Source organism: Hyla sarda, chromosome 6 (assembly GCF_029499605.1).
Source record: "Hyla sarda isolate aHylSar1 chromosome 6, aHylSar1.hap1, whole genome shotgun sequence".
NCBI lineage: Eukaryota > Metazoa > Chordata > Amphibia > Anura > Hylidae > Hyla > Hyla sarda.
Genome location: NC_079194.1, coordinates 179817247 through 179842546, shown reverse-complemented (window position 1 = coordinate 179842546; position 25300 = coordinate 179817247). Strand labels below are relative to the sequence as shown.

The 25300-nt window shown below is 45.0% G+C and overlaps 1 protein-coding gene across 14 annotated transcripts in view; it reads left to right on the top strand.

Annotated features, from left to right (window-relative positions):
* Positions 1-25300, top strand: part of NFAT5 (nuclear factor of activated T cells 5) — a 134083-nt gene that overhangs the window by 105094 nt on the left and 3689 nt on the right. For all 14 annotated transcript variants that reach the window (XM_056525914.1, XM_056525913.1, XM_056525928.1 and 11 more), the window contains 3 exons: positions 6667-6815; positions 9121-11332; positions 12092-12318. In XM_056525914.1, the coding sequence (XP_056381889.1) occupies positions 6667-6815; positions 9121-11332; positions 12092-12315 (2585 nt within the window). In that variant the 3' untranslated portion in view covers positions 12316-12318. The remainder of the gene's footprint in view (positions 1-6666; positions 6816-9120; positions 11333-12091; positions 12319-25300) is intronic.

Genomic DNA, 25300 nt, shown 5'->3' with positions numbered 1-25300 from the left:
TGTTCCGAAAAAAAAAAGTGCTCCTAGTGTTGAGAAAATGTGGGACTGCTGTGACACCCAGTGATTGTTTAATGTTGCTGTAGAGAGAGTCTATATCGAGAGAGGCTAGTGAAGTGGTACTGGTAACTGTAATATCTTGTAATTTCAATAATGTATCCTTCATATCACATAAATACGGAAGTAAGGATTTCACAAATTATGCCAGTACTTTATCCACATAAACACTAGCCCCCTCCATCAAGCAGTTGTTACCAGAAACAATTGGCCTCCGCGTACTGGATTGATGGATTTATGCATTTTAGGAAGGGCACAGAATGTTGCCGCAGTGGGATGTGCATTATACATCTATTTGAATTCTAAGTTTTCCTGCATGCGCATTATACAATGTCGGCATTCCCTGCATTGAAGTCCGCGATCATGCACGAGTACTGACAAGTCTCGCGCGGCCATAGGAACCAGCGTGCAGACGCAGAGATTGGTTATATAGATTTTGCTGTGGCATGAACTAGAAGAATAAGACTGCGAGCATGCGCGAGCCATCGTCAGATATTGCGGGACTTCATGCTGATGCACGATGAAGATAAAATAGGATGTGAGGTATGCGGATATGTGAAATAATCAAGTATTGGATTGGCTGTGACTCAAAAGTTAACGTGTTGCCATGACTATTGATGGATTCTCACGATTGATTGGCTTAGAAGTGACGCGGATTGATGAATGGGGACCATATCCATAAATATTGGAAGTTAGCACATTGTAGGTGGTTTGCCGTATTTTTCCTCCTGAAGACTGTGTTGTTTCACCGAAACATGTAGAGGGGGAAATTTTTTGGGTGGAAGAGCCTGTAGGCCCCACCAGCTCAGGCGGCTAAGCCAAAAGTCTCCACCAGCGATATTTAGAGCTAACCTGGCTCAACAATAGGCACGCACTGTGCTGCAAGGTGGAAGAGCTTGTAGGCCCCACCAAACACACCGTGTGCACTAATAGTTATGCATGGTGGAAGAGCCTGTAGGTCACACCAGAGATTCTTGCATACTATGATTGACAATACAAAGGACATATACAGTGGGGCAAAAAAGTATTTAGTCAGCCACCAATTGTGCAAGTTCTCCCACTTAAAAAGATGGGAGGCCTGTAATTTTCATCATAGATCTATCTCAACTAGGAGAGACATAATGAGAAAAAAAAATCCCTATTTCAGTCTTCATAGGGACTTATGTGTTACTGGGGGGGTGTTCTGCTTCTCCAGTTTAAGTGGTACATTTTGTGTCAGAATGGTTCTGTGGGTGTTGCAGCATGTTGCACTGTATAGTAGTACAGTTAAGGTTATTGTGGAACATGATGGGAGTTGTAATTTTGGTTTGTGTCAGCTGCAGAGCCATAGACTGTGTCAAGGAATACTGGGAATTGCAGTTAGTAACTACAACACCCAGCATGCCCTGATGCAGCCTGTTTAACTTTCTGCCACTAGTTGATTAGAATTTTTTTTCCACCTGAGTACCCCTTTAACCCCTTAACGACTATAGACATCTAAAGGTGCCTTTATCCTGTCCCTGGTGGTCCGGTGGGATCGATCGCCCCCCACAGCGTGATCACAGAAAGGGGGGGGGGGGTATTGGGTTGGTTTTGGTTGGGGGCGATCCACTGCTGAGGTAGCCAGAAGGCTTACCTCTTGTCCTCCTGCTGCTGCTGCGGCTCTGACAATGATAAAGCCTGGCAGGACCAGGCTTTCATCAATCAAGTGCAGAGCACACAGATCAATGTGGTTTTATGGAACCACATTGATCTGTATGAGGAATCAAATGATTCCTCCTAAAAGTCCCCTAAGTGAACTAAAAGTGTATTAAAAAAGGAAAAAAACACACATTAACACCTTCCTTATTAAAAGTTAAAATCACTCCCCCCTTTTCCTAAATTCCATATAAAAAATCTATAAACATAATAAAAATAAACATATGTGGTATTGCCACTTGCATAAATGTCCGAGCTATAAAAATATATTGGTAATTAAACCGCACGGTCAATGGCGTAGGCGCAAAAAAATTCCAAATTTCAAAATATCGTATTTTTGGTCACTTTTTATACCATAAAATAATTAATAAAAAGTGATCAGAAAGTCTGATCAAAACAAGTGGTACCGATTTAAACTTTCAGATCATGGCACAAAATATGAGCCCTCATATAGCCCTGTATGCGGAAAATTAAAAAAGTTATAGGGGGACAGAAGAGGACAATTATAAATGTATAAATTTTCGTGCATATAGTTATGTTTTTTTTTTTTACAAAAGTACGACAAAATCAAACCTATATAAGTAGGGAATCATTTTAATCGTATGGACCTACAGAATAAAGATAAAGTGTCATTTTAATGTACTGTGTAGAAACAGAAGCCCCCAAAAGTTACAAAATGCCATTTTTTCTTCAATTTTGTCGCACAATTATTATTATTTTTTATTTTTTCCTTTTGCTGTAGGGTTTTGGGTAAAATGACTTATGTCATTACAAATTAGAATTGGTTGTGCAAGAAATAAACCATCATATGGATTTTTAGGTGCAAAATTGAAAGGGTTATGATTTTTAAAAGAGGGAAAAAACAAAGTGCAAAAACAGAAAAACGCTTGCTCCATAAGGGGTTAAGGTGCACTATTTACTGGGTGATAAAGAAATAAAGTGGGCTATGGGCAGTTTAAAATGTCCACTACTACGTTGGACCCATTTTTTCCGCGTGCCAACAATCTCAATTGCAGGAGAATGCAGTCCATGAAAGTTTGTGACCCCCAAGATTGCTACAGTAATTAAACCAAAGGAGATGGGTAGGGAGACAAAATAAGAAAAAGTTATGGAGAAACCCCTCAGGGTACATTTTACATGTACAGGATCTGCTACAGATATCAATGTAACTAAATCTGCAGCAGATCCTGTGCGTGTGAACGTGCCCTCAAGCCTTGGGAAGATTAAGAGAGGTTGTTCAGTTTAGAAAAAAATAAATCGTATACCCTGTTAGTAAATCCTGAGTTACTAGCAGGGTATCCTCTGTTCAGGACCCTCTAGAGCAGTTTTAATTCTTTGTAACCCTAATGGGAGAGATTTATCAAAACCTGTGTAGAGGAAGAGTGGCACAGTTGCCCATAGGAACCAATCAGATTGCTTCTTTCATTTTTTTAAAGAGGCCTGTGAAATATAAATGTAGCAATCTGATTTGTTTCTATGGGTAACTGCACTACTCTTCCTCCACACACAAGCAGTTTTTTGTTAAATAAAAGAAGTGCCCTGGTTGCTATGGGCAACTGTTCATCTTTTTCTCTACACAGGTTTTGATAAATTTCCCCATATGTATCAAGGCGTTGTATGCAATTACTAAAATAGCCCTTTAATGACCAAGTTTTGATGCTAATTCTTTCCAGGTTTTGATCTAAAGATAAAATGCCAGTTCTTTGATGTGAAGGAGATCAGAATGTGTCCACTGAATGCGCCCAGATAAATGATTTGCCCTTTTCCTGTGAGCCCCCAGACAGGAAGGAGATCCAGGGCTTAGAAATGGTTGTGATCAGTCATTTTCTAGAACTCTTTCCTGGCCATATTTTGGAGCCTTTTCAAAGGTTCCTGCATAGATTGCAAGAACAGAGGGAGTAGAATGTATCCGCTAAGTGAGAGAACAGATGGGAATGTGAGAGGTTTTGCCACAAATGTCTCTCAGCGTCTTCAGATTAAACAGATCTATTTTTGGTCTTTGAGCAAATATTCCGTGTGTGCTGCTGGCTGGTGTCCATCCGCTTCACCAGCCCATATGAGCCGGATTCAACGAAAAAGAAGATGCACACATGTCTGCAGACATCACAATATTATATTTCCTTTACGGCATGTAATTAGCAAAATTCATCCCTTCTAGATTGAACCTCACTAGTCTTTTTCTTTTGCCTTTAAAGGGGTACTCCCCTGAAAAAACATTTTTGTTAAATCAACTGGTGCCAGAAAGTTAAACAGATTTGTGAATTATTTCTATTTAAAAATCTTAATGATTCCAGTACTTATCAGCTGATGTATACTCCACAGGAAGTTCTGTTCTTTTGGAATTTCCTTTCTGTCTGACCACAGTGCTCTCTGCTTACACCTCTGTCCATTTTAGGAACTGTCCAGAGAAGGATAGGTTTGCTATGGGGATTTGCTGCTTCTCTGGAAAGTTCCTAAAATGTGCAGATGTGTCATTAGAGAGCACAGAAAGGAAATTAAAAAAAGAAAATAACTTCCTCTGGAACTTACAGCAGCTGATAAGTACTGGAAGGATTAACATTTTGAAATAGAAGTCATTTACAAATCTGTTTAACTTTCTGGCACCAGTTGATTTAAAAAATAATGTTTTCCAGGGGAGTACCCCTTTAACATGTTTCAATGTTGGGCTACTATATAAAAATAAAAAAACAGATGACTATTATGACTGCCTTTCACATAGTGTTTATTGGGTTTTAAGTATAACAAACAGAAAAGTTCTGACCTATTTGTACAATACATTGTGGAAATGTCATTAAATATACATTGACAGAAAAAGAATATAAGTGTAGAGAACATAGGAAAAACAATATCTCCTCTAGGGAGATTAAATGGAAATTCTTTAGTTTACACATTGCAGATGTATACATCAAAATAGAGAACAAGTAAGGTACTAAGCCTACCAACCAACACCCACAGGGGTAGTGCTATAAATAATAAATGTACCCCAAATGTGAACACTAACACCAAAATTTTATGTTAAAAATCTTTATTGATCAAATTGCAATAATAAGCTAAACATATAACCAATTCATCACTTGGCACTTAAACATGAATCACAACTGGAGATACACTATTAGTAAGAATAAGGTAATGGAAATATAATAATGCAGAGACCCAAGACTATATCCTATAACAGCCTTACAATTCACAAAATAATAATAGGTTAATTCAAAGTAGAGTGCATAAGTGCATATTAGTCTAAAGATAGAGCTATAGGCATAGAGTAACAATGGTCAAAATAGGTCCCGGAATCTATTGCAAATATACAAGTCTTACCAATATGTGTACAAACCCCAACAGATGTTTCTCTCAAATTATAGAGCTTCCTCAGGGGCATGGCTATCTCTGGGTTTCCTGCCCTCTTTTATTTCTCTCTCCAACCAATCATTTCATGCATAACATACAGCCTCCCATCATGGACCAATCCCTAAGTACATTGCAGTATCCCTCCTAAATCCATTATACCTCAGCTGTGGAGAATCGTCACATCCTCCGCATACTGTGTACTGCCGTCGGGCCAAATGCGCGCCTGTATAGCAATCACGTGATCTGGTCATATGGTCGGATGTTGTCACATCCTCCCTGGTTTCCAGGTAAGGTCACGCTCCTATCTCGGTCATGTGATACACTCACATGATCAGAGAGTTACGGGCGCCGCCCGCACAGCAGCCTCGCCATCTGACATGCAATCATGTGACCGTACGTCACATGATCTACATGACAAATATTAAAACTACCTAGCGCAATACAGAGATATATAAAACAATAACATTCCAAATTATGATTGTAAATGAGAGCAAGTAAGTGAATAACAACTTATATTTAAAGATATATAAATATATTAAGAAATCATTTTTAGCGTATAAGAAGATGACCAGTAATTAGTAATAATTATGGTCAACTTAATAACAATGTGTAATGTGTGCAAAAAAAAAAGAAAATTAGTGTATAGGAAAAACATAAAATGGAAACGCTTTAGTTTACACGCTGCAGATTTGTTGCAAACATTTCTGTGACTGTTTGTTTTATTAAGCTTTAGGAGGTTTGGGAAATCCATGCACACACAGCAGAATCAACTACTTGCAGATATATGTATCCAAGGGATTTTTAACCACAGCCAATCTGCCATGTGTGACTTTACCCCTACAACTCTTGTTGGTGACTGATTTCTGTTCTGTCCTGCATTACAGACAACCCACTGATTTAGATTTATAGATTCAGACCATTATTATCCTATTTGATGAATTATTTAAAGAGCCTGTCCTCCTAACATATATTTGTATGTGAAGCCTATCAGGAAGAGTAGCTAGTATAAAAAAAAAGACATAGGGGCACATGGCCAATTCATTTTAATAGGGGCCCCAATAATATTGTCTTTCTTGTCTCGTTGACACGTCAGAAGAAAAAATTCCTATAACTATACAAACCTGTTATGTTAGATTTCCTCTATTGTTTATACTATCAACCAAACATTTAGTTGACCAACTAGTTTACCTAGTAAATTTGTCTTGTTCTGGTTTCTGCTGTTCAGTGTATCAGATTTATTATGTGAAAATACTCCGATCTCATTCACATTATGTCATGATGCCTTATAAAAATTGAAAATATAGCAAGATTTACATATGTGGTGGCAGTGGCTCCGAACAATAGTAAGTGTATTATGTCCAAATGTCATGAGTATCCTGAAACCAATAAGAAGTGGACCATGACACAGGGATTTATAGATTCGAGAGAAATGATATGTGCTGTGTCATCCACTGCCCCCTCAGGTGCTGCATTTTGAAATGTTACTTTACAATGGAACAGCACTTTTTTAAGTGGATGGGAGCTCTAACTTCAGGCAAGACAGCTTTTCAAGTGTCTAATGCAGCTTTGTATTCTTTCTTCTTCCCTCAGCTACAAACCCGCCTGGTTGTAACATGGATCAAGTGAATTTGGTTCCACCAGCCAGAGGGTCTCCACACAAGTCAAGCAACATAATCAAAAATGAAGATGTTGCTCCTATGGAGCTAACTGGAGACCAGAGGAATTCCCCATTGTATAAGGTGCGTCCAACTTTACAAAGGCTGATAAATGTCTGGTAGTGGCGATTGGATCAGTGTAATGCTCAGGACACATTTTTGGTCATATCTTCTAACATAGTAACATATTGAGCAATGTGAGAAACAGACTATCTGGCACTACTTACAAAGGATATAGAAAGTCTGTTTGTGTTACAGCTAAAATCTGTCAGCGGGGGTGATGCAGTACAGGTGGTGCTCTATCCTGGATAGCACAGATCACTTCCATGCAATGTTTCCAAGAAGAAAATGAGGATGGTACTCACTAGGCTTCTGCTATTAGACGTAGCTTTATTCGTGATGCTGTACAAAGTGCATAGTGCAGCTGGGTCCGCAGCGGGCGGTAGCGCCGGGACCTCTCCCTAAAACGGTGCAACAGCTGTTTCGTAGCTTGCGCTACTTCATCGGGCCACGCCTCCGGGTCACGTCAGTGCCGCTTATACACCTCTCGTACCTGACGTCACCAGGTGGGCGTGTTACACAAGTAAAGTGCTAGTGACTTTAAAATGGTTAAAAACATACCAGAAATGCAATGTAATTATTTCTAATCTTAGATTCTGCACATTGTATCATAAAAATACTCCTAGATCCAGATTGTCATTCAGACCAAGGTTACCATGTGCATTTGTGCAGAGGATCCATTTGGCTTCAGTACGGAGCAGGAATTTCTTCCTGTCCGTCCCTGGTCTGAATGGGATACGCTGTATTCCAAAGAACTTCATTGCTGCCGGATTTCCTTCATGAAGTTCATTAAAATGTTGCATTACTCTAGGGGAACCCTTTTCAGATTTCAGGGGATATATATGTTCATATATATGTTCCCTAAAGCGTGTGTGCATGGGGCGAGTGGTACTATCCACATAAAACCGACCACAGTCGCACATTAATGCATATATTACAAAATCTGTCCGGCAGCATATGAAGTCTTTGACTTGTACGAAATGTCCCCCAATGTTGTAACCTTTTTCTTGTATCAAATTGTTGAACCAATGCAACCAATTGGATTTCTTTGTCTGAAATAGTAACATGTTGGCTTTATAGTTTTGTAATTAATCCCAATTCTGGCTGAGGGGAGCAGTGATTTTTGGGTAGTGGAAGGAACAGGGGGACCTCCCAGAAGAGGGTGGATCCTGCAGCAGCAAATTGCAGCCTCTTCTAGAGGTTCTCTATATACCTGCCTTGTCCTGTATTCACTGTTCTCATCCATGCAGTTTAAACAATAGGGTCAACAGAGCAGTTGGAACCTTTCCCTGTTGCTCCATCTTAAACAGAATCCTCATGGCACAGATATAAGCCAGCTGTGCACATGTCCGTAGACAACAATAACTATATTCAGACAAAATTGACTATAAAGTCTACAGTATTCACCGACATATAGTTATCAAGTTTATATCATCAGACATTTTTTACCAGGACCTTCTAGAGAGAGGAGGATCTGGTGAAGAGTCTGATATGATACAGCTGTAGGCCAAGCTCTTGTTGTGTTCTTCTCCTGTGTTTTACCAGCTATGGAGCCAGAATAAAGGGACTTAAAAATATTTGCTGGTGAGTGCAGTGGACTTTATCTTCTATTCTACCTGAAATGCAGTTTAAAGCATGGTGGAAGGGAACAGCTACACTATTAGTGACAGTTAACCGAAGGTGGCTGTCAGACTAGCTCAGGCTCCAAATGTACACGTCTCTCTCTCTCTACAGCAGATGTCACTTAGCTGCTGTACTTCTTGAAATGGCATTAATTTAATATTGATTATTTTAAGGTGAGAAAATTCCTCCATTAAAATGTAGAGCTATAGGCCAAGTGCAATCAAAGCCAAAAAAATTAAATAAAATGAATGGACTGCGTTGCTTTTCCTTTCCCACAAGGTTTATGTAGCAACATCGGGCAACCCTGGGTACTCAGCTAATCCGTGTCATAAAACTACATATAAAATTTTTAGTGCCGCAGTGCCCTCCAGTGGTAAACCATGTTCACTTGCCTGTTTGTGAACAATCTTCTGGTAGCTCTTGGGTGCAGTAATATGACATTATATCTCCTAGAATAAGGACAAGATAAGTAAATTGAATTTTTGTGCAGAGCTATTGCAGAATACACTGCATCTGCGACTTTGCAGGGGAATACAGTAAAGGGATCCATTTATTCTCAGGATGACTCTTGGTAAAGGTTTTGTCCACACCGATCAGCATTCTGGAAGTTTAATGGAAATAAGTGAAATACTCATCAGTTTGATATTAATCTTCAAATTAAGTTTCTTAAACATCAAGTGTTTTTTACTTTTTATTTTGTTCACAGACATCTAAGATTGTTGTATCGGCTCAACAGAATCTGGAGAGTTCACCTGCCACTGGTTCTTTTTCACCTACTGTATCTCGCCTATCTCCTGAGAATGACCAGCAGACTATCCAGACTCAAGAAGTTACTCAGCCGAGCAGTTTCCAAGCATCACCTCCCAGCCAGAGCGAGGATTCCATCATACAGCAGACAACAGCATTTCAGGCCATGGAGTCACAAAGCAGAGACACTCTTCAGTCAGATAGGACAATGGTCACCTTGTCACAAATGGCAGAAACTACACAACAGGCTCAGCAGCCAGCATTACAGGAACAGGCTCAGACATTGCAGCAGCAGATATCTACTAGCTTATTTTCCTCATCTAGTACCCAGATGCAAAATACACTTCACCAGCTTCAGTCCGGGAGTTTTCAGTCGGGGGTAAGCAGCGGCAGTACAGAAGTGGATCTGGTCCAGCAAGTTCTGGAGGCTCAACAGCAGTTATCCTGCGTCTTGTTTTCTAGTCAGGGTGGGAATGAAAATAAACAGTCTGCTTTGGGGCAAGTCCAAGAACAGCTCAACTCTGGGATATTTCAACCTGTTGGTTCAATACAGAGTTCTCCCAGCCAAAGCATCTATTCACCATCCGAATCTGTGCATAGCAGATCAGATAATGTTCTCTCTGGGAGATCTGAAAGTCTTCTTCAGCAAGCTGAGAACTCCATGACAAGTCAACAGCAAGCTATGGAAACAAATGCATCCCTGGTCATGGAAATGCAGCAAAGTATTCACCAGGCTCCAGGACCAATGCAATCTGACATATTCCAAACCCAGAGTCCTGGAAGCATCCAGTCACCTGTGTACCAACAAGGTTCTCACTTAATAAGCAGCCTCACTGCAAATGAAGAGATGCAAATGCAGTGTGATATGTTCTCCTCTCCGGGAGTCACTGGGAGTGATGGCAGCACAGGTCAACAGCAAGTATCTGCCTCAGCCTCAAATCTCTTCCCATCTTCTACTACCACAGATAATGATAATGCACAGAGCCAGACAGAGCAGATGCAGAGCAGTGTTTTTCAATCCCTTGTCCAGATGCAGCACAGTGGGGATGGACAAGCCCAAGTCAACCTCTTCTCATCTGCAGACAACATGCTTGGAGTTCAAACAGGTGGTCAGCAGCAAGGGACTGGACTATACCAACAAGCTGGTGACATGATGGCACTCCAGCAAGGTAATTTTCTACAACAGTCTTCACATTCACATGCCCCACTATTCCATTCCCAGAATACAATAGCAGATAACCAAGAAACACAAGGAAGTCTCTTTCACCCTTCAGGCTCCATTGGGCAGCGTCAGGGCTCCTCTTCTTCTCAAGACCAGATGCAGTCTTCACTTTTCCATTCACAAGGATCAATTGCATCTCCTCCAGAGCAGTCTGCCACAAACATGTATGCTCTGAGCTCTCTACAGAGCAGCCAAGTGCCTCAAGAGAAGCCACTTTCATTTTTCTCGAGCCAGAACTCCCTCCCACAGCTCCAGGGAGCCACAAGCCCAGAGCAGCAAGCAGCATTCCAGCAACAAGCCCAATTGTCTCATATTCAGAATTCAATGATCGCCCAGGAGCAGCAACAGCAGTCACAGCAGAACCTGTTCCAGGCTCAGAACCAACAGACCTCTATTTTCCAGGCAACTCACTCCATGGTCGGTATGCAAGGCAGTCCTTCACCTCATGAGCAGACTCAGACAATCCTCTTTAATGCACAAAGTTCTATGGCTAATATGGCTGCACAAGAACAGCAGCAAAATATGATGTTCAATCAGAGCCAAGAACAAATGGCTACCCAAGAGCAACAAAACCAAGCCTTATTTCATGCACAAAACATGGAGTTCCAGGCTCAAAGCCCAATTAACTCTCAGCATGACCAGCAACAGTCTCCGATGTTTCATAACTCCCCGCAGCTCCAGCTTGTTCAAGCCTCACCCACATCTCCAGAGCAACAGGTGGCATTATATATGTCGCCAGCCTCAATGTCAGCCTTGCAGAACAGTATGGGCCAACAGGAGCTTCAGCAGACTAGCCTGTACTCTCAGTCCATCCAAGGGACCACTCCCCCTCCTCAGCAACAGGCCACCATGTTCCACAGCTCAGCAGGGGGAGCCATGAGTCAGTTACAAGGTGCATCAGCGTCATCACCGCAGACCACTGGGATGTTCCTATTTGGTATCCAGAACAGTGAGTTATGACTAGTTATTGTTTTATATTACTCTAACAAGTACTGTACTGATAATTAGTTGGAGCACTAAGGGGTACTCCGGTGGAGGTATTTTAAGTCAACTGGTGTCAGAAAGTTAAACAGATTTGTAAATTACTTCATTAAAAAAACTTAATCCTTCCAGTACTTATCAGATGCTGTATACTACAGAGGAAATTATTTTTTGTCTGTCTACTGTGCTCTCTGCTGACACCTCTGTCCATGTCAGGAACTGTCCAGAGCAGGAGAAAATCCCCATAGCAAACCTATGTTGCTCTGCACAGTTCCTGACTAGGACAGAGGTGTCAGCAGAGAGCACTGTGGACAGACAAAAGAAATTCAAAAAGAAAAGAATTTCCTCTGTAGTATACAGCTGCTAATAAGTACTGGAAGGATTAAGATTTTTTAATAGAAGTAATTTACAAATCTGTTTAACTTTCTGGCACCAGTTCATTTAAAAAAAAAAAGTTTCCCACCGGAGTACCTAATTAATGACGATGCTATGGGCCTCAACTTAGATTTCAACATCCCCTGCTGGAATCCAGCAGCTGGATCAGTTTCTCTGCATAGCATGCAAAGCTTTGGATTTTCATGGGAAATGTAAACTTCCAAATATTTGGGTAGTCACTGGGGCAGTTTATTTCCAATCGCTGTTTAGTTATGTTTGCTGCAGGGTTTATTATTGTCAAATTTTTAAAGAAATTACAAAAATTTTACTTTTACTATATTTTACTTTACAGGCTGCAGTCAGATGATGTCTCCAGGAGCCGGACCATTGCCTGATCAGATAATGGCGTTAGCTCAGCCAGGCCAATCCCAAGGTGAGGGGCAGTCAGTGAGCACACTCCTGTCCCAACAGATGAATGAGAACTCCTCAATGACAACAGATCAGAATATGGAGAAAATCAGCGATTTACTGGTGTCTCTCCACAATCAGGGGAACAATATGTCCAGTTCTTTTTAAGAGGTAATTGAGCTGCAGAAGTATTTGCTATAGAATAAATCATTGTGTTCTGCTGTGTTCAGGGGAAGACATATCTGTCAGCATCCCATCAAAAAAGGGGGTAGCATAAAAGCCATATAGAGTCACGCTTGTTTGACAGCACACAATAGTGTGGTCTGCTGCGCTATTGTGTCTTGTCAAGTAGTGTATACTAGCGGGAAGTGGCCCAATCAGAGTCACTAGATGCCCTTCAGTCCATCAAAAGGAATTGGGCCAATTAATACTAGGGCAGGGACAAGGTGTTTTGGTGCTGTTAATAAAAATGAAACTAAAGCAAAAACTGCTCAACAGACTTAGCTATATTTTTATTATTTATTTAAAGGAGATCTGTAGTGCTCTGAACTTTATCCCCTATTTGAAGGATAGGGAATATGTTTCCGAGCGCTGGGGCCCCCGTGATCTCCTGTACGCGGCCGCCGCAATGTACAGGAAAGGGGGCATTCCGTCCCCGCATGACATGGCAGCAGACACGCCCCTCCATGTATCTCTATGGGATTCATGGAGGGGCGTGCCGACTGCCCCGTCATGCAGGGATAGAACGCCCCCTTTGCTGTACATTGCCACGGCCCTGTACAGGAGATCACAGGGGCCCCCAGTGCTCGGACACCCCGCAATCTAAAACTTTTCCCCTATCCTTCGGACAGTGGATAAAGTTCAGAGCACTACAGATCTCCTTTACTATTGTTTTAATAAACAATAAATTACTTAGTAGTATTATTTAAAGGGAAGCTGTCAGTTATTAAATGCTTCTAACAGTTGCAGGTACCAATGGGTAGCAAACGGTATCCCTGTAGCTCTTAGTAGAAAATATATAGATGACAGATTCCCTTTAACCACTTAAGGACGCAGGGCGTACAGGTACGCCCTGTGGTTTCCCGTCCCCGCCGCTCGCCGAGGGGGACCTGAGACAATTCTGGGGCATTCGGGTCTCAGGTGACCCGATGACCCGGAAAAAGACCTGGGCCTGGGCCCTACAAGGTCGCTGCAGTCTGCCCCAAGCATTTTTTTTTTGGGTGCAGATGTTTTTTAATCAGTTTCGTAATATTGATTGACGTTTTTTTTGTGGTGCAGGTGTTTTTTCGGGGATTCTGGGATTTATTTATTTATTGTGTGTGGAAGTCTGTGTAAGTGCCCCAGCCACTGTTCTTGGCTGAGTGGCTGGACCCCACTGACCCCTGCGCCCTCTGCCACCACCAAGTGCTAGTTTTATTTAGTTTAGTTTTATTTTATATTTTTGTTCAGTTAGGTGGTGGGTTAGGGAGGATTAGGGCAGGTTAGGGTAGGGCAGGAAGTAATGCAAACACCACACGCAGCACATACACTAATAAAGTTTTCCCCACACATACACCCCCCCCAACCAAGGCAGCGGAGATGCCGTCATGTGGGACCACAAACCTCCTCTGCTCCTGACCCTGTGCCCTATGCTAGTGCGAGTCACCCTGGCACTCATACTAGTCAAGCCCCCCAGCCAAGTTTACTGGTGCCCCATACCGGTGAACTTGTCTGGACTGAGTCAACAGTCCACGAACACATGATTCCTTAGTTTTAGTTTTTTCAGTGACAACTTTGTCAATCTAATGGTTGACCAGACGAATCTGTACGCCCAACAGTTCATCACCACAAATCCGGGCTCCTTTTTAACTAGGCCCGATAGCTGGTTCCCAGTCGAAATGAGGACATTTTGGGGCCTTGTGCTGTATATTGGCCTAGTTAAAAAACCAAAGGTCAGGCAGTACTGGAGTGAAGACATCCTCTACCAGACCCTCTTCTACAGCATCGCCATGACCCGTCCCCCAGTTCGAGGCCATTCGTAAATGTTTGCATTATCCTGATAATGCGGCCTGTATAAAATCAGGATGGTCATCATTCACTTCGGGGGCCAAATTTTGGGAGGCCTATGTCCCTGGGAGGGAGGTCTCTATTGAGGAGTCTCTCATCAGCTTTAAGGGGAGACTCAGCTTCCGGCAATATATCACAACCAATACACTAGCAAGTTTATAATTTACGAGGGACGAGATTCCCGTATTGAACCCCCAGAATGTGTCCCCCCCCCCCCCCCCCCCCACACACACACACACACACACTCTGGGTGTTAGTGGGAAAATCGTTTGGGGTCTTTTGCACCCATTGCTAGATAAAGGTTACCACCTTTTAAGTTGATAACTTTTATACTAGTATCCCTCTCTTTACATCCCTCGCCTCCAGATCCTGGGTCGCTTGTGGGACAGTCTGGAAGAATCAAAGAGGCCTTCCAACCCATCCCCTACACACACCTATCCCCTGGGGTGAGTCCTGTGCCCTTACCCATGAAAACCTGTTGCTGGTCAGATATAATGATAAGAGGGATGTCCTTATGCTGTCCACAATTCATGGGAACGGCAGCACCCCTGTCCCTGTGTACCGCAGGACCGGTCCTCAAGTCCGATTGTATTCTGGACTGCAATTGGTATATGGGGGGGAGTTGATCTATCTGATCAAGTCCTCAAGCCATATGATGCCATGCAGAAAAAAAGAACATGGTAGAAAAAAATTGCAGTCTACATGGTATAGGTTGCCTTGCATAACTCTTTTGTACTGTCCCAGTACGCTGGCAGCACAGGGACATTCCCCCAGTTCTAAAGGCCCTAATCTTTGGTGACTGCCAAAGAGCGGGTCAGAATTTCGGCTCCCCGGATCGTCCCCGGCCAACACTTTCCAGGTGAGGTCCCCCTCACTGGAAAGAAGGGACAATCCCCCAAAAAATGCAGTGTGTGTCACAGGAGGGGGATTCTGAAGGACACCACCACTCAATGTGACACTTTCCCCGATCATCCGGGCTTCTGCATTAGAGATTGCTTCAGGGAGTATCACACTTCCATGGAGTTCTAAATTTTTTATCCATTTCCCTCATTTAATTTGCAAGTTGCCTCAAGTGCTCTCTCCCCACCTGAGCGGGGTGCGCATTTGATGTAACAGAATAGGGACGGCCACACACATCACATTCCCAGAATGATGATTCAGAGCATAGGGTTTGGGGCAGGCATCATTTTTATTTTCGGCTATTCTCTGGGTCATCGTTCTGGGAATATAATTGGCATATCCGTATTAAAATTGCAATTTTCATTCCCCACCCATAGTACACTTCATCAATTCCTTAAAAATGTATTTAGGGAACACCCGTCTGTTCCAAATCTCCACTTTACCCATATACACCTTCCCCAGGGGGTGTACTGTTTGTATTAGGCTCACATGTGGGTGTTCCTTTCTTGTATTTTCCTCTGAATGTATGTAACTGTCAGGTCCGTAACAAACATCCGCCTCAAATGCGAAGAGTTCCCGCTCATGAGCTCTGTCGTATTTACAGGCGACAATTCGGGGTCACATGTTAGTTGTTCCCTGAAAGATGAATCAGAGCATAGGTTGAAAATTGCAATTTTCTAAAGCTACCCTTCATCCATTCCTGGAAAATAAACATTGAAAAAAACACCCGTGTGTTCAAAATGTCCTCTTTAGCCGTATACCCCTTCCTCAGGGTGGGTACTTTCTGTAATGGTGTCACATGTGGGTATTTTATTTTTGTATTTTCCTCTGAATGTATGTAACCGTCAGCTACTGATATGCCATAGGCCTCAAATGCAAACAGACCTCTATGACTTCTGTGCCTTGTTGTGCGCCCGCCCAGCACAACACCCCATATGTGGATGTATTTCCATAGTCAGGGGAAAAAGCCCTCCAAAATATGTAACCCAATTTCTCTATCGGCTCCATTGGGGGACACAGACCGTGGGTGTATCTTGCTGTCTCTAGGAGGTGTGACACTATGGTAATAAAAAAGTCAGCTCCTTCCAGCAGGATATACCCGCCTTCAGGCTCTGAGCTAGTCAGTTTAACCCCTTAAGGACCAATGCAAATAAACCTGTACGCCCCTGAAAGACCAGGCCTGTTTTTTCAAATCGGGGATGTCTGTCTTTATTAGAGAATAACTCTGGTAACGTTTTGCCAATCACGATAATTCTGACATTGTTTTTTTGTCACAAGTTGTCCTTCATGTACATAGTAAAAGGAAGACGATATCATTTGTAGTTTTTTTTTACAATGCAAAAAAATCATGAAATTTTTACAAAAAATTAAAATTTTTTGCTATTTTAACACTAATTGGTTGCATATATTTATACATACTGACCAAATAGTTTATGAAACTTATACTTTCAGATGTCTACTTTATTTTGACGTCATTTTTTAGTTTTTAATTAACATTTTAAATTAGTTAGAAGCCTAACAATTTAACTTGAAATGTTGAAAATTTGAAAAGTACATCTTTTTTTATGTGCTATGCAAGGTTTGCAGAAATTAAAAGATAGTAGAACATAGGAACACCCCCCAAATGACCCCATTTTATAAACAAGACCCCTCAAGGTATTCGCTAGGGGTACAGCGAGTATTTTAACACCATAGTTTTTTTGGCAGGAATTATTACAAAGTCAGTGTTTAAAATTCGAAAATTGCAATTTTTCACAAATGCATCATTTGGGGGGCATATTTTTTGTACATCACTTCTGATATTGAAAGAAATGCACCCTATATTTTATTTAGCTGCTTGTCCCATGTTCGGAAATACCCCCGCTTTGGCCATATATGGTTCCTTGGCCGCGTGGTAGGACTCAGAAGGAGAGGAGCGCCATTTGGCTTTCAGGGCAGAACAGTACCCCCACCCCCACAAGTGACCCCATTTATATACCGCACCCCTACAAGTTATTGGCTGGACCTCTCTGATTGGTCCTTGGTCGTCTGGCAGTATAACGCGTCTGTCTGTGACAGTTAAGGCTCCTGATGGATATATCCGCCATGTTATGGGAATAAGCACCCGCTCATGGCGAATATATCCATTACTGCTGCGGCTGGGTAGCTCAGTGTGTCAGCTCATGACTGCTGGTGGAAAATCCGCCGCTATGAGTGGACGCACAAAGCTACCCAGCCGCAGCAGCGAGCTCATTACCGTGACTGCTGCATAATGTGTAGGATCACGTGGCGGACATCCGCAGCATATTACATGCTGCGGATGTCCGCCAATGCGATCCTACACATTATGCTTTTTTTTTTTTATTAGATTCATTTAATAAATGTATTTTTAATATATATATATATTTTTACACTTTTATAACATTTTTATTTATTTTTACACTTTTATTTTATTTATTTATTTATTTTTACACTTTTTAATGCTTTGGAATACTTAGTATTCCAAAGCATTGCAGTTATATGCTGCCTGCCAGTTTTCACTAGCAGGCAGCATATTAGGACGTGCCTCTCAGGCAATACCCAGGGCAGACCTGGGGGTCTTTGTAGGACCCCCGGCAGCCCAGGTATGCAGCAGCACCCCGCGATCGCGATGCGGGGTGCTGCAGGAGAGACAGAGGGAGCCCCCTCCCTCTGTCAGAACTCCTTACAGTGCGCGGTCACTGTGAACTTCACTCCCGGCAGTGCGGCCACACACAGCACCCCGCGATCGCGCTGCGGGGTGCTGCAGAGGAGACAGAGGGAGCCCCCTCCCTCTGTCAGAACTCCTTACAGCGCACGGTCACTTCTGACCGCGGCTGTAAGGGTTAAACTGTCGGGAGTGAAGTGAACTTCACTCCCGGCAGTGTGGCAGGCCCCGGCCAGCCGCGTATTACACACAGCACCCCGCGATCGCGATGCGGGGTGCTGCAGAGTAGACAGAGGGAGCTCCCTCCCTCTGTCATAACACTTACAGCCCGCGGTCACTTCCGACCGCGGCTGTAAGGGTTAAAACTGCCGGGACCGAAGTTTACTTCGGTCCTGGCAGTGCAGCAGGCTCCCGGCTGTGTGATACAGCCGAGTCCCTGCCGCGATCTCGTGGGTGCACTGGGTAGCACCCACGAGAAGAATGGACGAGTATAGACGTCCAGGTGCGGGAACGCCCGCCAACCTGGACGTCTATACTCGTCCATGGTAGTTATCGGGTTAAGCTTAGTGTCTGAAGGAGGTGGATGGGTCTGGTTTGCTCCAGACCTGGTCTTCTGTTAGTTTTTTTGTTCCTTTTTCTTTCTGTTTTCAGGTGGGGACTCAGGAACTGCGGTTCACTGTTTCCCCATTGCGTATATGCGCTGTTAACCCCCTCTCGCCAACGGTCAGTGCATGGGTGGTACCTCATGGGTCCGGGTCCCCCTATGTCTCTGCTCGCCTCGCTCGAGCATAGCAGCCAGGCGTGATGCGGGGACCATAAGCTGACTGAAGACTTCACTGAAGACTCCATTAGGTAAGTTCTTCTGACTGAGGTAAGTACTTTTTTCCACAGGTACAGCCTCGCAACCTCTGGAGACCCCCTGTTTTGGCCCACTCAGCTTTGGGGGCTTGTTTAACAAGGGTTGCACTATGCAGGGGGAGCAATTACACTAAGGGGGCATGTTTTTATAAGGCACATGTGTTATGAAAATCCTTTATTGTGTGTGTATGATTTGGCCACTACTCAGTGCCTTATATGCGGCTGTCAGCCACGGCGCTTCTTCGGCTCCAGCTCCCTCAGCGCCGGCTTCTGTCATATCTTACAGCGCCTTATACGCGGCTGCAGCCGCGGCGCTGTTATGAGCCATGCGCTTCAGCGCCGGCTTTCTTTTTACCTTCACTTCGCCGGCAGCCTCTGCCGGCGCTCTGGCCGCCCGCTCCGTTCCCCCGAGCGCATATACAGCTAGGCAGGTGCGCTCGGGACAAGGAGCGGGCGCCATGGCAGTTCTTCCTCGGCGGCTGTAGCTCCGCCCACTGGGCGTGGGAGCTCTCAGAGGCATGAAGCAGCGCCCAATCAGCGCCGTGGGCGCGATTTTCTGTGTGTAGGGGTCAGTTACTACGTGCCTTGCTTCAGGCATGCCCCTCCCTCTCTATTGGCTGGCCTTTTCAGCCTAGCTGGCTGCAGAGAGCAGGTTCTCCTCTCTGCAGCTGACAAGGGGACACAGATCTGGGTGAGAAAGTGCCTGTCTTCTCTTTTTTTACCCCATTATGTCAGTACCCTGGGCTGTTCATCCCTTTAAACAGTAACCTTTCTATTTAGTGACTTACTATACCTGTAAGCTCTGTAATACCAAGATGCCCGGCTCTGCTGAGCCCGCTTGGTTTGCCTGCCCCTCTGCTCCCCCAGACCCCCTGGTGCCCCCTGATCCCCCTTCGGTGCCTCCCGCGAGATGATGTCCGCTTTGAAGGGGTCATCCCTGCGCAGGACCTAAGAGAGGGCCCGTTCTTCGTCTCCTCATACTTCACGCTCTCACAAGCGTACTAGGGGTGCCTTGTCTGACTTTTCCATTGAGTCTTCGGATAGACATGGGCGTTCCCCTCTATCTGCTCTGACTCTCCGTTGCGCTAAGGCTGGAGACTTTCTGTGCACAGCTTTCATGCAGGCAGCCCGTTGTTCTGCATTTACTGTGGTTCACCTATCAGCCCTCCGCCGTTCTATGTGGCTTAAAGCTTGGAATGCGGATGCCGCTTCCAAAAGGTCTCTCACTGAGCTTCCCTTTACGGGTGGCCGTCTTTTTGGCAAACGCCTTAATGTGATTATCTCCGAGACAACGGGAGGTAATAGTTCCTTGTTACCTTAAAATAAGGCTCGCCCTACTTCCCAAAGGGAGTCTTTTTCCTTTTCGGACGTCTGGCTCCAACAAAGGGCCCGGGCAGGTGCCCTCGAGGGACAAGAAGGCTCCCTCGTTCCGGGCATGTCCGTCTTGGAAGTCGGACTCCAACCGCTCTGGTCTTTTGTTTTTCCGAGACATCTGGTCCTCACACATTCAGGACTCTTGGGTCAGGGACGTGGTGTCCAACGGTTACCGAATCGAACTTGCCTCCTTCCCGAGGGATCGCTTTTTTCGATCCCGGGCCCCCCGGTCTCCTCCCCTGGCGAAGCAATTTAGTGCGGCTCTCTAGTCTCTGCTTCTCCAGGGGGTGATTGTTCCCGTCCCCCTAGAGGAACTTTTTCGGGGTTTCTATTCAAATCTCTTTGTGGTCCCCAAGAAGGACGGTTCTGTACGACCTATCCTAGGCCTCAAGCCTCTCAACCGTCATCTTCTCATCCTCCACTTCCAGATGGAATCTCTCCGCTCGGTGGTGGCGTCCCTGGAACAGGGGGAGTTCCTCTCCTCAGTGGACATCAAAGATGCCTACCTCCATGTGCCAATATTTCCAGGCCATCATCGGTACCTCCGCTTTGCTGTTTCGGAGGGGCACTTTCAATTTGTAGCTCTCCCCTTCGGTCTAGTCACAGCTCCTCTGGTCTTTACAAAGGTCCTTGCGCCAGTGATGGGCCTGTTACGGTCGAGAGGCATCTCGGTGATACCCTATCTGGACGACCTTCTCATCAAGGCTCCAACCAGAGCCCAGACTCGGGAGAATCTGGACGTCACTCTCCACACTCTGACTCGTTTCGGCTGGCTGGTCAATCGGGACAAGTCAGTCCTCCGGCCTACCCAGTCTTTAACCTTTCTGGGGTTTCGATTCTACACGGCCTTTCCCCGAATTTATTTTCCGCCGGACAAACGTCTGGCGCTTCGGGAGGGGGTCCGCTCCCTGCGGACTCAGGTATCAGTCTCCATTCACATTTGTATGGAAGTCCTGGGTCAGATGGTGGCAGCTATGGAGACTGTGCCCTTTGCTCAGTTCCCTTACCGCCCTCTCCAACTGGCGATTCTCTCTTGATGGAACAGGTCGCCTCTGTCTCTCGATCGTCAGATTATTCTCCCTCCCATGGTCCGTCAGTCTCTGTTCTGGTGGCTCCGCTCGCGCCTTCTTATCCAGAGACTGTCTTTCCTTCCCCTTCATTGGAAGGTGGTTACGACAGATGCCAGCCTGTCAGGCTGGGGCGGCGTGTTCAGGGATTGGACGGTTCAGGGTCTCTGGTCTCCCCGGGAGACCTTTCTTCCGATAAACATATTGGAATTACGGGCGATTCTTCTCTGTCTTCTTCATTGGGAGCCCCGTCTTCAGTCCCGTCCTGTCCGCGTTCAGTCAGACAACGCCATGGCCGTGGCGTACATAAATCGACAGGGCGGCACCCGCACCTCTGCAGCCATGGCCGAGGTGACCGACATTCTTTCCTGGGCGGAGAGCCAGGTTCCGGCCATCTCGGCGATCCACATTCCAGGAGTGCTCAACTGGGAAGTGGTCTTCCTCAGTCGGTCCTCTCCCGACCCCGGCGAGTGGTCTCTTCATCCGGAGGTCTTCACGCAGCTCTCCGACCTCTGGGGCGTTCCGGATGTGGACCTCTTCGCGTCCCGGCACAATCGGAAAATTCTTCCGTTTGTGTCCAAGTACCGGGACCCTCAGGCCTTGGCCGTGGACGCCCTAGTGTTTCCTTGGACGGGGTTTCGCCCTGCCTTACCTGTTCCCTCCTCTTCCGCTCCTTCTCAGGGGGCTGAGGAAGCTCAAGGCAGAGGTCGTTCCCACCATTCTGGTAGCTCCAGATTGGCCCCGAAGGTCGTGGTACGCCGACGTAGTCAGGCTCCTGGACGACGCTCCTCTGCACCTTCCGCTCCGCCCGGATCTACTCTCTCAGGGTCCTCTTTGCCACCCCAATTTACAGTCGCTGCATTTGACGGCGTGGCGGTTGAGACCGCGGTTTTGAGGGCCCGCGGGTTCTCCTCACAAGTCATTCACACCATGCTCAAGGCTCGTAAGCTTTCCTCCGCAAGAATTTACCACCGTACTTGGCGGTCTTATTTTCGTTGGTGTGAAGCTCAGGACTTCTCCTCGGTGACCTTCTCAGTTCCCCGTCTTCTCTCCTTTTTACAGTCGGGGCTGGATCTGGGATTGTCTCTCAGTTCCCTTACAGCTCAGGTTTCGGCCTTTGCCGTTCTTTTCTAGCGGCCCCTGGCTTCTAATTCTCATGTCCGAGAGCGAGCACGCTGATAGCTGGGGCTGCGCGCATTGGCCAGCTCCACTGGCCTCGCGCGTGGCCCTGCCCGCCACCGTTACCCTGTCTGGAGGCAGCGCGCACTCATTGCTGCGCTGATCCTCTGGATGGGCAAGTCTGATCTGAGGTCTTATAATACTTTGGGGGAGCGGTATGTCTTTTTCGGGCGGTCGGAGGGAGATGGGTGGGGGGTGTTGCGCGGCGGGGCCTGGGGGAGCGGGATGTGTGGCAGCTGCAGCTGACACTTTTTTCACCACAGGGTGCCTACAGTTGTTTCCCCACTACAACTCCCAACATGCCCTGACAGCCAATAGAGGTCAGGGCAGGCTGGGAGTTGTAGTGGTGAAACAGCTGGAGGCACCCTGTAAAGTTGAACTAAGGGCGGAAGTCGGATCCCCCCAGCAGGCATCAGTGATGTCACGCCTGCTGGGGAAGTCTGCCTGGTGGTGAGCACACTACCAGGCAGAAAAAAAGCATTTTTAATATAGTAAAAACAAATGTAAAGGCAGGGAGGTGGTTAGGGATAGATGGGCAATGGACAGAAAGAAAAAAAATGGGATGGTGATAGCAACCCTTTAAGGTGAAAATAAGCAGAGTCCTTAAGGGGGGTAAAAATTCTGTTTGGTCACACCATCAACAGAAGGAAAGTTGCAATGGAACACAAATTCCTAATTTCACAGGGACAGGAAAACACTGTTACTATAAAAACATAGATATATCCAATATATCAATGAACATATACTGATATACAAAGATAGTCTGAAGAGTATCATCACTCTGCAGATTATGCAAAAGAATGCAACACTGTTCAGTCACAGAACATATAACTATTTCATCCGGTGACTAATAGGCAAGGTCTACCATGATTGGAGTCATTACCTTTCCTTTACTTCTCAATTCCAATAAGGCCGTCTTGTCAAGTTCTCCAGGGGCTGACCAGACTCATTTATTTTGGGGTGTGGTTTGGAGTCCATATTCATTTTGCAAATGCAGATTCAATAAATTATTTCAGAGACCCCCTATACCAGATGCCCTTATGTATACACACTTCTCTTTTGTCCTCTACTGCTCCAAGTGCCAACACACTGGACTATTCATCAGTCTCTGGTGTATCCATCAATTATAGGGGTCACAGATATATTGATGTGCATATACCACATTGTGGTACCCATGTACCCACTAATGCACTGGATATATCTATATTTGTGTGGCCATACCTTGCATTAATTATACATCTTTTCCATTTGGGTGTAATTGGGGAAAATAATTTTTTTATGCATATTTATTACAGCTTAATATTTATTAATCAATCTTTGTTTTGGTAAAGTGGCTATATGGAGACATTTATGCCTTGTAGCCTATTCACCAATTCACTGGCTCTTGTATTGCAGGAGTTAGTGAAGAAGAAAATGTTTTTCCAGAGGTGTGTTTTTTTTTTTTATATTTTTTTTAATATACAAATAAGGTTAAACTGCCCACAGGGTGTTCCCAACGCTGCAAGGTGCCAGGAATTCCATCCCCTAGCTGCTCATCTTCTCCTACAGCCATTTTGTCTATCCTGTCATTTCTCTACCCCTTGTAGAGGCTGTCAGTCACAGAAAGTAGGAGAAGATGAGCATGAAAATGTTTTTTTTCCTTATCTTCAATGTTTCTTCCCTTCTAACTTGTTGGGCGTCTTATAGTCTGAAAAATACGGTGTCTCCATTTATATCGGCTTATTGTCCTTCACTGTTAGGCTTAGTTTCTACTTTTTTTCTTTTTTGGGGGGGGGGGGACGCCAATTCTGCGGCATGGCGTTTTCTCGGCCAAAAAACACTGTGGCCAGATGTTAGCTGTAAATCAATGAGAAAAATTCTTATTCCACTTGCCGTTTTTCTCTTTGGCATTTTTTTTTATCCTTTAGGCATTTTTTCACTCTTTTTTATTTTATTTTTTTCGTTTTTCAGCTCCTTGGCGGTTTTCCAAAATCGCAGCATGTTGAGCCACTGGCGAATTTTTATTTTTTTTTGTCAAAATCGTGGCGTTTTTCTCTCATAGAAGTCTATAGGAGTGAAAAAATGCCAAGAAAAACGATATGTGGGTTTGAAATTAGGCATTTTTGCAGGCGGTTTTTATTCTTTTTTGGACTTGAGCAATCCAAAAAAATTAATGATGGCGATACCTTTTTTTAATAAAATTTCGTAGGGTACCATTGACCTCTTAAAGGACGCAATAAAATCGCAATGTCACGATCAGCTAGGACGCGAGCGGAGGTCCCCTTACCTGTCTCCGCCGCGTCCGATCTGGGTTTGATTGCTCCAAGCCTGAGCTACAGGCTTGAGCAATCGAGCCCATAGCTCGCTGATCCATGCAAAGCTAGCGGGCGGGCGGGGACCTAAAAATGTAGCCGACAATAATAAAAATGTAGTTTGTATGTTTTTCACTTTTTTTCTTTATTTTTATTTTTTTACATTTTTTTAGCTAGTACTACGACTCTCAGCATGGAACACAGTGTTCTATGATGGTAGTAGTAGTACCTGTACTAATTGACAGATCGCCCAATGCTATTCTCCTGTATAATGTACAGATGGTCCCCTGCACTGCCGTATTTATACACCTATTCATATTTCCCGCAGAGCTGTGATTGGCCAGATGGTTCCAGCCAACCACAGCTCTCTGTGGGAAATAGGAATATGTGTATACAGTGACCCCCCCCCTCAACCTACGATGGCCCCGACATAGGAAAATATCAACATGCGATGGCCTCTCAGAGGCAATCGCATGTTGAAGGCAGCATCAACATCGGATGCTTTTGTATGTTGGGGCCATCGCATAAACGGCTATCCGGCAGTGGTGACTGCTTCAGCTGCCGCCGGATAGCCGTTTACAGTGCCCCGTGTGCTCTGGTGATGGTCTCCTACCTGTCCTCGGGGCTTCGGAGCGTCCGCTTCGGGATTTCCTGCATCGCTGGTGCTCTCCATCGTCGTCATCACGTTGCCACGCACGCCGTGCCGTCACCCAATAGGAGCGGCGTGTGTAGTGACGTGATGGTGGCAACGTGAGAGCGACGTTCCCGGCCAG